Source organism: Telopea speciosissima, chromosome 8 (genome assembly GCF_018873765.1).
Source record: "Telopea speciosissima isolate NSW1024214 ecotype Mountain lineage chromosome 8, Tspe_v1, whole genome shotgun sequence".
Taxonomy (NCBI): Eukaryota; Viridiplantae; Streptophyta; class Magnoliopsida; order Proteales; family Proteaceae; genus Telopea; species Telopea speciosissima.
The window spans coordinates 57,972,501-57,984,969 of NC_057923.1; the positions used below are offsets into that span (position 1 = coordinate 57,972,501).

General features: G+C 38.7%; 1 protein-coding gene across 1 annotated transcript in view; it reads right to left on the reverse strand.

The window, feature by feature from the left end:
• The window catches only part of LOC122638393 (protein DETOXIFICATION 20-like), a 31,997-nt gene that overhangs the window by 15,027 nt on the left and 4,501 nt on the right, over positions 1-12,469 (reverse strand). Inside the window, exons 2-8 of the mRNA XM_043831336.1 lie at positions 7,386-7,645; positions 6,722-7,263; positions 6,524-6,610; positions 6,358-6,414; positions 6,008-6,246; positions 5,414-5,532; positions 4,475-4,561 (exon numbers count right to left, since the gene is read on the reverse strand). Of these exons, the coding sequence (XP_043687271.1) occupies positions 4,475-4,561; positions 5,414-5,532; positions 6,008-6,246; positions 6,358-6,414; positions 6,524-6,610; positions 6,722-7,263; positions 7,386-7,645 (1,391 nt within the window). The remainder of the gene's footprint in view (positions 1-4,474; positions 4,562-5,413; positions 5,533-6,007; positions 6,247-6,357; positions 6,415-6,523; positions 6,611-6,721; positions 7,264-7,385; positions 7,646-12,469) is intronic.

Sequence of the window (12,469 nt, forward strand, 5' to 3'; positions counted from 1 at the left end):
AAGGCATTTTGCGCTATTGATTTGTCTTGTGATCTACTGATGACAATGTCGAAGGTGGTTCCTTAAGACATTTTGCACTATTGATTTATCTTGTGATATGCTAACAACGCTAAACAAATTTCTTACAATTTTTTTCTAGTCTGTGAATGCGGCCTAGACTTTAATCTATACATCCTTTTTTTTTTGTTCTTATTATTAATATATCTTTTGCTAAATTTTAGGAAGCAAAAAAAAAGTATGTTCCAATGGTCCCCAGTCCCTATGACCTTGCCCCAAGTTGGGCCTAGTAATTCCACCCCCCCCCCTCCCCCTACCAAAAAAAACAGATAGCAAAATGAAGCCTTGAAAATTGTTGAAGAATCAAGAAAAAGAGTGAGAACAATTTAATGACTAAAATTAAATACAAGAAAAAAAAAAAGTTCAATACAAGATGGGCCAGACGAGAAATATCACAGTTGACATGTTTAAGCTTGTGAATAATTGGGGTGAAGCCCTAGCAAGGGAAACCCAATTCAATTTTTTTTTATTTTAAATAATACGAGGGGAAATTATAATTAAGATCCTAAACTGCTAATTTAGTATTATCATATAGTTGATTTTGAAAAACTGGCAAATTTGACATTTGATCAATCAAATGTGTAACCATTCAATGCAATGATTCAAATTTACCATATTATCCCTACAAGTGACCTAATCGTATGACCCACCATGTATGAATTAATTCTACACTATCCTTCATATTTCTAACCATTGAAGTGGTATAATTTGATCCTTTTAATATGGAGGACAGACAATGTGCATTGCCATCATCCATGACATCTTGTGTTTAAACTCAATCAAAATATTATATAATACTTTTGGATTGAAATTTAAGCTTGATGGGTGATTTTTGCAATACACCCACACTGCTTGAGCATCAATTAAGTTGTTAGTTGTCACACGGTAGGAGAGACTTGACTTTAAAATAAAATCACACAAGAGAGAAGAGATCCACACTACACACTTCACTTTACAATCTTGCAATTTGTCTCATAAACCCAAGCACCTATGTACATCCTTCTCTTATCTCCCATTCACTTTACATCTTCCCCTTGGCTCCTTGCTTAGTCCTTGTACAAACGTTGCTCCCACATTATACCTCTTGGACTCTCACTTTGATCAATACTCACTCCTTTTTGGTAGACACAACTCTCTTTTTATAAGACTCCTTTTCTACCTTCTTGTTTTCTCTTTATTTAAAGAAAACTCACTAACTCTCGCTCCTCTACTTTATTGGGTAAGATTATACTTTCTCTCTTCTTAGAGAAAATCTACACTACACACTTCTTCCAATATGTCTCTTGGAAGACTCCACCTTACGTAATATCTTCAACGGCCAACCACTTCCACTCTTTTGAAAGACTCTACTCTTCCAGTTAGTTGGAAGACTTTACTTTCTTGAATACTCTACCTCCTTGGAAAACTTCACCACTTGGAAGGCTCTACCTCCTTCACTCTCTTGGAAGACACAACCTAGCAAACTTCCACTCACTCTGTTTCTTTTTTTTTATGATAGAGAAAACCCAATATACCCACTTCCCCAACTGACCTTTTGGTTTTCACACCCCAATAAGAAAAATGCTTGCCAACTCATATGACACTCACACATGAACTTGAACTCAACATGTCCAACACCAACAAATTTTCTACCTTCTTCATTAATCCATTTAAACCATTGAACCAAACTTTTAACCGATTTAGATAAAAGTAATCAAACCAACATCACACGCTAAGGGAGACTTGACTTTTGAAATTATGCCAATACCCAAGTTTGGGGATATAACTCCATTAAAACATTGTAATTTATTTTTTGCTGAAAAACCATTGTAGTTTATTGATGACATACCTTTGGCTAAACTCTACAAGTAAGACTTAACAGATCGTGTTGGATAACGTTGTTAAGGTGAGTTATTGGTATTCATTGCAGAAAATTCCAATGTTTATTTAATGTTGTTATAAGACTACACTAATAAGAATAAGGGAAAATGTTCTTTGTGCTGAGGGAGAGCCCAGAGCCCCAGACACATGGGTTGGCAAAATGACCGCCCCGCCCCCTAAATGGCAGAAATACCACCCACATGTGTCTGGGCGTAGCTTGCACTGCGGCATAGAGAACATCAACCCTAAAAATAATGGTATAGAGGCATTATTTCGTTCAATTATTTTTCACCATTAAAATATTGCATGATGAAACTTGAGGCATAAATAAGCTATCCAAACCACAAATTTTGTCCTCCATTAAGTCATAAACTATACAAGAGGTTCTACCAAAAAAAAACCTATACAAGAGATGAGAGGTTTCTATCTCCTGATACATTTCTATATATACTTGCACACAAGTGGGATTTTTTTTCCCCAATAATGTGATGGTTAAAGAAACACTTTCTTAAGTTGTAATTTCTTTAATGCAGTGTGCAGTTTCATACCTTGAAAGAAGGGTATTATATATAGGAAAACATTAAGAATAGGGGGACATGAGATTTTTACAAGGGGTGTGCTACAGTAATCTGAATCTTACGAAGGGTGTCAGTATGCAATTTTGAAATTAAGCTAGCATTGTGCAAATCTTTTACCCTTCTTTAATTTATCAAACATTTGGGCAAGTTTGTATTTTAGTTGAATTCCACTATGTTCTCTTTTTCGCTACATTATATTTCCCATCTATTGAAGTCTAAAAACTATTAGGATGGAATTTTACAAATTGTCCAACTATGGTATGTCTTATCAAGTGATACAACCTAGGAAGACGGCAAGATCCAACGTTTGAGATGTGATGCCGTCTTGTCAACCTATCCAAGGGAAAAGAACAAACTAGTTAAAAAAATCAAACTTGTTAACTCAGGAAAAAAAAAAAACAACATAGTAATTCTTTTTCTTTTTTATTCCATTTTGCACTATATGATGGGTTAGGTTTGTATCCAATCTACATTTACATTTTTTTTTCCTTCATTTTTTCGCATTATTAATAAATTAACTAATTAAAACAAGGGAAGGGTTCTCATAGCCGTCAAGTTATCCTACACTCCCTCACAGAGAATTAAACGCTCACATTATATAAGTTAGATATGAAGAAAAAAAAAATCATTCATCGTGGACTATATGGTTGAGATCAACCACAAATTTCAACAAATGAAATACTAGGGTTCAAAATCAATCCATTAGTCAATTTGCCAAATTATCAGTCTCTGAAGCTAAAAAGTGACATGTATGTTGGATAGAGTTCCTAACAAGTGTTTAGTGGAATCTTTTCCCTATTTATATAGTATTGGAGTCGATTGTACAAGATTTAATAATTCATAGCCAATAATCACAACATAAGAATGAACAAATACAATTAGCATCATAAGAACACACTATGATTTACAAAAAGTTACATATGTGCATGCAACTGTATTTTCCTTCGGCTTTGTTTGTTTCGGCGTAAAATTTTACCTAGAAAATTTTCACTTAAAAAATAAATTAGATGTAAAATTTTAAATGTTGGAAAGTGTTGCAACGTTTGTTTTTTTATGGAAACAAACATTAGAAAATTTTTCAACATGTAAAATTTTACATTTACGAAGTAAAATTTGCCGTGGAAAATTTTCTAGGTAAAATTTTACGGCGAAACAAACGGAACCTCATAACAATCACAAGATATACACGTAACAAATAAAAGATTCACTGAACTTAAGTGATTATGTCAAACATAAACTAAAATTACACAATTCAAAGAATTACATGAAAGAAACCTAATAGTTAGTTGTTGTTTGATGCATAAAGATAAAATGATGCAATCATACTCAATCCTTACAGAAATGCATTTCTAATAATAGTTACATACTTATAGATAAATATTTATTACCAAATTCCAAAATCTCTATAAATAAAATGGGCACTTTCCTATATAGTCCTAAAGTTTGCCACATGGCAAATCAAATGGGCCCAAATTTTGTTGACTGGTAGACCCAGATTCAATTATCAAATGTCATTCAAAACAAGTTCTCCACTTGAGAACATATAACTTTAAAAATCTTTGACTGTGGGAGAGTGCACAATAGTGGATAGAATATCGTAGGCTATACGAGGGGTTTTTGATTGAATTTGAGTTTGAAACTTGAAACTTGAAACATGACGAATGGTGACCATGATTTCCCTATTCAACTGTTAGAATAGCCACATCATCTGTCCACATGGCTCAAAATTGTGAGCTATCTAGGAAACTCTTCATAAGTAGGGCCATGCAAAACATCTTTTTTCCCAAATTGCAAATTTGCTACTCCACATCCACAAGTTCACTTAAGCAAAGTTATGCAAACAAATGAATCATGTCATAAAGACCCAAAATCAATTATTTTAATATCAGCACATTGAATCAAACCCCCATAATACATAGACATAATTAGTTAAACCTACAAATATTTCTCTTTGTTGATAAAAGTTTAATTTCTTTTACCTGTGCGTCCCAGTCAGTTCTCCATGTGATATAAGCAAGTACCAAGGTTTGTGCTGCCACCCCAGATATCACCCCCATCCAAACACCCTATATGGTAAGGGAAAAAATCAATACAAATGAGTTTTTAGCATTATGAGCCGACATATCGTCCCAATCCACACACTCTAAATGGAAAAGAAACAACACATATAACTATTCTACGAGTGGCAATACAGAGGTTAGTCCATGTGATAGAAGACCAAGCATAATAATAAGGGTTTTCTTCCCCATCACTAAGCCAGTGAACTATAACGTTTCAATATTTGCTACATGGCAGTACATGGGTTATAGTCCATGTAATAGAGGGCTAGGCAAGCATCTTATTGGTACAATTTCATCTTAAAATGAGTAGAGGAAGTAGTTAAAATTGCAAAAAAATATCATTTATATTTTATATTCATCTCCATTTGATCGCATTTTGGTAATTTTACTAAAACTTGGAATCAAAGTTGGAGCAGCTTTCCTTGCTTACTTTGGACTAAAATTTGGCCATTGAGATGTAGGTGAGGTCCTCTATCACATAGACTAACTCATATAAATCCAAGTGGTAGAGCATTATACTTCACTAGGCATAGTGACGCCTGGAAGGACCCAACCATAAATTGTTTTGCCTTATTCTTTAGATGGTTTATAACCTAGATCAGACGAGACTGATTTATTTTTTTTATTTTTGTAGTGACCAGCTAATCTAACTGATATTACTCAGGGTCAGTCAGCCTCTTAATCTTCTCCACAGTAAACTCTCTCTCTCCCCTCTTCTTCTTTGTATTGGCTTGTCTAACAACAATCTTCACTAGCTTATTTGCTTTGCTTTTGATTGTTAACTACAAATGCATTGCCTTGCATGTGTAATAGTCTATCATGTATGTGTGCATGTGTTTGTACTTAATAAGTTCTTACCTTAACTTGCAGATGGATTACATAACCAAGAAATATAGCTAAAGGAAACCCAATTATGTAGAGGCAGACAAGGTTCACGTTAGCCACCAAGCTTTGCCAACCAGCACCAATGGCTACCCCTGTTTGAGCAAGATAGAAAACATAATTAAGAACAAATCAAAAACAATATACAGAAAATAATGAAATACAAATAGAGGAAATACAGAAGCCACAAAAAAACCCCAGAAGTAGTCAGATGTGGAATTATTCTTCATAGCTTTTAATCCTACTCAGATCACCAAAACTATCTTACTGTAAGGTTTTAGGGTATTGATGCAATTTATAATGCATGAGCTTTGACATTTTAGGGGAAAAGATTCACACAACGCCAGCTCAAAATTGAAATTGCACACCCCCACCTGAAACACTGTAGCTTTCCCCTTAGGAATTGTCCTAAATACCCCTATTGGAAGGGTCGTCTTTTCCAACCCCTTCCTTCGCCTGAAATTGCACATAGGCATCGGAGGAAACCTACTCCCGATATTTTATTACAAACTAAAAATTAACTACAAACTACCATACCAAAGTAATACATGAAAAGAAAGCAAGACTTACCTAAAAGTACTGGTAGAACACTATTGAGCAAGATAATCAAAGCTACTAAGGTTGAGAAGCTTGACACCTCTTGCGCCACTTCATTGCTACTCGTGAAGGCATGTGATATATTTTCGCTGAAAACCAGAGCTAGAATGGAAAAGATGACACCTACAGTTAATGAAATACTTAAGTTTACTTTGATGGAAAACTTTGCTGCCAATGCATCTCCTTTCCCCAGCTCATTGGCAACACGCACACTACAAGGAAACAGAACAAAATTAATAATTACAACTTCCTATACAGAAAAATCTGTGTGGATTATATCGCATAGCAACCATTAATAATCCTGAGAGAGGGGGAGACCATACCTTGCTGCACCTGAGAATCCAATAAATATCATATACACCCACGCAATGATGTTGAGGCTGGAAACCAACTTATATTTAGATTAGTGGAATTTCAACACCCAAAATCCAAACATAGAAGAGAAGAAGAAGAAGAAGAAGAAAAAGGGAAAGAAAAACCACATCATACCAAATTGAGAAGGCTGATACAGAGACTTTAGCATTTTTCATGTAGCTTACTAGTAAAACAAGCACACCACCACTCCATAAATCAAAGCTGTTCAAAAACCATGAAAATTTGTTGAATTACTATCCTTAAATATTAATCAGTACTCTCAATAGCAATGATATAAAGGGGTTTAATTAAATTTTCACTAATTAAGCTTACCAAAGCATTATACCAGAAGATATAGAAAGTTTCACAACTGGCCAGAGTTCATTTAAGGCACTTTTCGAAAAACCCTTCCATGAATCTTTACACCAACCTCCAAATACATAGAAGAATACTGAGATGAAGATAAAACAAACTGACACGGTCATCGCACCCATGGCACCTGGAACCCCCCAATTCAACTTGTCCACCATGAGCCAAGATAAGATAAAATTGATCACAAATGCTATGGCAGATATCCATCCAACAATCATGATCTTGTGTTGTGCTTGTAGATACATTTGTGTGGATAAACCAAGCAAGTGATAGAAAAGAACAGTAAGAAACCACGGACTTAATTTGCCTGCATAGTAGGATAGCTCTTCTGGTTCACCTAGAAGCCTTAGTATTGGAGTTGTAAAGATGAAAACAGGAACTAAAAACATAGAAACAGTGAGAAGAATAATCCATGACTGTTGCAAGTAGATGCCCAACAGATGATATTGTTTTGCTCCAAATGCTTGGCCACATAGAGTTGGAAGTGCATTACCCATGCCATACTGCATTGTAATTAGACCCACTTAAGCTCTGTAACCAACTTGAATTTGACAAACACATACAAAGATGTATAGATGTATTGATGCATAAACTAGAAGATCATACTAAAAGCATATATATATACCAGTATTCCATCCACAAATCTCATGTTGATGTTTTGGACAAGTGAGAAAGAAGCAAGCTCTATTTCTCCAATGTGTCCCATGTATGCTTGTGTAACCACTAGGATTCCAAATGATGAAACCCTTGCAAGAATTGATGGTGCTCCAATCCTCCATAGCTTCTTTACTTCATCCCATGTCCTGTCTTTTAGGTTATCTGCATCTTTCTTATTTGAATCAAGTAGTCTTTCTGTGATCCCATTCTCCATATTCTTATTTTCACCTGAATGATTATAAATGAAAAGATATGTAAAACAATGGCATTGTAAGTTTCAAGCTGGATCATCATATATGAGAAAATTGGGGAGGGAGAGCATAGATAATTGGAAAAGATTAAATTGATTTGTAATATTTCCTAGGGAGAGGGTTGGGTATGCCGCCAGCTTTCGATAAGCCAGCGGCATATACCATTCACAGGGTTGGACACAGGAGGGCAAGGGAATCTTTTTAAAAAAATTGGGTATGCCTCCAGCTTTGAGTAAGAAAGACTATATTAAACTAGCTTAATTTACAATTTTCTAAATGCCCTTACTTTATGGCAAGATCCTGATGAACATAGCGTTTTTTTTGTCATTTGGTTTGTGAATTCACGAGGGCGCTTTTTCTCCAATTTTGTTCACTTCTTTCTTCCTCTTTCTTGAGTTGCAGAGCTTGATACCGTCTCCACCCCACACCAACTTTGAGTTGCAGAACACCGTCGTTGAGGTTAGGAGAGAGGTGGTTAATGGTTATCCCTGCGATGGTTGCCCTTCACTATTCCAATTTGTGTTGAAGCTTTTCCCAGATTATGTAGTAGTACCAGGGGAAGAAACTATTGATGCAGATATTTGCTTTTACAGATCCAGCCCAACTCATTTGACCCTCTGATCACCTCGACCACAGCTTCGGTGATATCTTGTTCTTCTGATTCATGCTCTTTCACAGTATCTGTATTCTGCAGAGATGGGGGAGCATAGAAGAAAGATCGACGGGGCATCCCGAGAGATCTGGCACCAAATTTCCCGTGTTTTGGCTCTCTGATCTGAATTTTAATCTCAGATTTCTGATATAGCGGCGGTGACCGTCCCTTCAGCTTCAATTCCATTGACCCCCATTCCATTTCCACCGGCCCTCTACACCTAAAGCAAGCATGCTCTCTCAAACTTTTACCTTTCCCACATCACTCTCGAATTTAGCTCGTCTCCAGGGAGCCCAGCACGCCCAGGGTGCTGCCAGCCGTTGGGCTGTGCCGCACACATCCCTGGAGACGATCCTGATCATAAGGGTTTGTCTGGGAGAGAGGAAATGCAGAGAGATCTCGAACCGAAGGGCTCTCCCGCACCCCGTTTCTGGCAATCTGGCGCCGAATCAAAATGTTGAAGCATGGTTCTTTATCGGTGGGATCGATCAAGGCCGATACTGATCCGATTCGGACAAAATTGGTCTAGACAAAAGACAGATTTACCCCTGCTTTTTAACAAAAATTTTGGTCTTTTATTGCATGTGTACCCTTTAAACGTACCATTGGATCGGTATCGAATCAGTCAAGATTCGGGTTCAGCCTCAACCGATGTCAATCTGATCCAGCCAATATCGGCCGATCCGATCCAAGATTACAAACCATGTGTTGAAGAGTTTCATCCATCGAAGACTGCGGATTCACAGATTTTCGTTTAGACCCTCATTCAATGGATGGGTTTGACATCATGTTGAAATTTCGTTTAGACCCTCATTTACAAACGAATTATAAATTTACTATGGGCAAGAGATCTCTACTTGGTCGCATGGTTTCTACACAAGCGTCTAGGCCAATGGGGGAGCACGCCTAGGGATCTACCTAGGGGGTAGAAGCATCATATCACAGTACCCTATGAGAGGGCGTAGGAAACACCACCAAGTAGAGATCTTTTTCTCATTTACTATCTAGGGAAAAGGTTAGGCACATCACCAAGTTGTGCAACATGTGTCTTCCTCTCTCTTCTTCCTTTGGAAGAGACACACTTGCTCTCCAATGTCCAGCCCTGTGATTGGAATATATCACTAACTTATCAAAAGCTTTCGACATTCCCAACCCTCTTCCTTTATTATATTAATATATATGAAACATAAAATTAGGTTACAATATTTTTTGTATCCTACTTCTTTTTTTTTGGGTAGAAAATCAATTTATTGAAGAGTTCGGATACAACTCCTACCGTCTACCACACAAGGGATAGCTAGGCAGGGATCAGAATTTGGCCAAACAGTTCGCTCCGTAACGGACTGGGCCCTCCTGGCCAGGGTGTCTACCACAACATTAGCAGCCCTAGAAATATGATGAAACTGGCAGGAATCAAAGTAAGAAGCCAAGTGAAGAGTATCCTCAATAATAGGACGGATAGTGAGCGCAAAGGTGTGGCCTTGGTTAAGCAGCGCATTGATGACCCCAATATTGTCACTTTCCACAACAACCGAGAGAGTGCCTTTAGAGATAGCCTCAAGGAGACCTTGCCGGATAGCCATAGCCTCCCCCACATCCACATCAGTAAAATAGATTGGGTCAGAGACCGCCAGGATGCAGCAACCATAATGGTTCCTAATTAGAAAACCGATACCACTTTTCTTCCTCTCCTTGCTGTAAGAAGCATTCCCACTTATCTTGACACAACTAAGGGGGGGGGAGGAGACCAGACCTAAGAAATGGGGGGAGTCACCTGCATCCTCGCCCTCACACTTGGACTGTGTGCCCCAAGGAACTCCCTACAAGCCTTAGAAGCCGCTCGAATCACCTCCTCGGGGCTCCAGACTATGTTGTTGAAGAGCAGATCGTTCCTCGCTGTCCAAAGATACCAAATGATGAAAGAGTAGAGAGACTGGTTTGCTTTCGTCAGCTCCTTTGGTTGATGGTTAAAATTCAACCATGAAATCAGCCACTCATGCATTTTCACATCTTCACTCGCAGGGGTTCTGTGCGAGAGAGCACTGCCAAACCAAAAGCTCCTTGCAAATTGGCAAGATACTAGAGTGTGCACACTAGTTTCCTTAGACAAACCACACCGTTGACAAGTTATATCCACCTGAAACTGCCAGCGACGAAGAGCTGAAGTTGTAGTCACTCCATCCGCGCACACCCTCCATAGAAAATTCTTGATCTTCGACAGCGTCTCAATCCTCCAAATCATCTTCCACATCTGCTCAGGGACCTCTTCCCAAGAGTGGAGGGAAGAAGAAGAAGGTCTTTGGGCAGCTACTTCCTGCTCCTGATTACAAAGGACGTAGTAGGAACTTTTTATAAAGAAAGTACCGTCCTTCGATCCCCCCTAAACCAGCCTGTTTGAAAAATTGAAGAGGCGCAACTGGATCTGCAGAATAGCCATCTGATCAGCAAGGTGGAAATATCTTTCCACCAAGGCACGATTCCAAACTCTGTTATCCTGGTCAATCAACTCGGCAACCTTAGTGAGGGGGCAGAACTCGCGGGGTGGGTGATTTGGTTTAAAACCCTGGGCTTTTGGGATCCATTTATCCTGCCAAATATCAATGCACTCCCTAGTACCCACCTGCCACAAGAGACCAGGCTCAAGCGCCTGACGCCCTGCTAGGATACTCCTCCAAGCCCAAGACGGGGATGATCCAAGAGAGGCATCCATCAAATCACATTTAGAAAAATAAATACTCTTCAAAAACTTGGCCCAGGCCGAGTCTGGTTCTTTCCAAAGTCTCTAGGCTTCCATAAAGAGCAAGGCCTTATTTTGAAGCTCTGGGTCTTTAAAACCCAAACCCCCCCTTCCCCTTAGACTTACAAAGCCTCGACCACGACACCCAGTGTAACTTTTTCTTGCTGGAACCATCCCCCCAATAAAAGTTTGTTGCGGTCTTGCGTAAGTGGGCATGGTGAGAAGCCGGCAGCTTAAAATGTGATGCAGTATATTAGGGAGGGAAAATGCCACAGCCTTCATCATAATCTCCTTCCTTGCAAAAGAGAGTAAATGCTTCTTCCACCCCTCAAATTTCTTGTTTGCCTTATTCGAGATCTCCTTAAATAAAGCTACCTTGGAAGAACCAAAGTGGGTTGGTAACCCCAGATACTTATTGAAACCTTTCCCATATTGCACCTTTAAAATACGGGAGAACCATCTTCTAAACTTCAAGGTAACATTAGGGCTGAAAGAAAGAGAGGACTTCTGCAAATTAACTGCTTAACCACTTGCCTTGCAATAAATCTGAAGGCAGTCTCGAAGGTGACACACTTCAGCCAGTCTCAACTCAGAAAACATCAAGCAATCATCCGCAAATAGCAAATGATTGATCGGGGTAGCTCTGTTACAGATTCTAATGCCTTTAACCAGTCCAGCTCTTCAGCAGTCGAGATCACCGCACTCAAAGCTTGGGAACAAATAATAAAGAGAGCTGGGGACAAGGGGTCCCCTTGCCGAATACCTCGAGTAGGGGTAACTACGCCACGAACAACACCATTAATAAGGATTTTATAAGAAACTGATCGCAAGCAACCTAGAACCATATCCACCCAGTGATTAGCAAAGCCAAACCGTCTAAGGAGCTTCTCCACAAAAACCCATTCCACCCTGTCATAAGCCTTCCTCATATCGAGTTTAAGTGCTAGAAACCTCTGCTTTCCTTTCTTTTTGTGGTTGATGTAGTGGAAGAGCTCATGTGCAGTATAGATGTTATCAGAGATGGATCTTCCTGGGATGAAGGTCGATTGTGAAGGCGAGATCAGCAGCTCAAGGACATCCTTCAACCTATTAGCCATGATCTTAGTAATAACTTTCACTGCCACAGAACACAAACTAATAGGGCGGTACTGGTTAGCACCTTCAGGGTTAGAGCACTTAGGAATCAAACACAATAATGTCTCATTACAATAGGGGGGAAGATAACCCCTATTAAAAAAATCCAAAAGAAAAGAAAAGAGATCCTCGTGTAAAACTCCAAAACTTTTGAAAAAAGGCTGGGGGCATACCATCAGGGCCAGGGGCCTTCAGGGGAGCAATATCAAATAGAGCTAACCTCATTTCATCAATGGTGGGTGAGTCGCACAGTCTCTTGTTCATATCATCTGAGACCA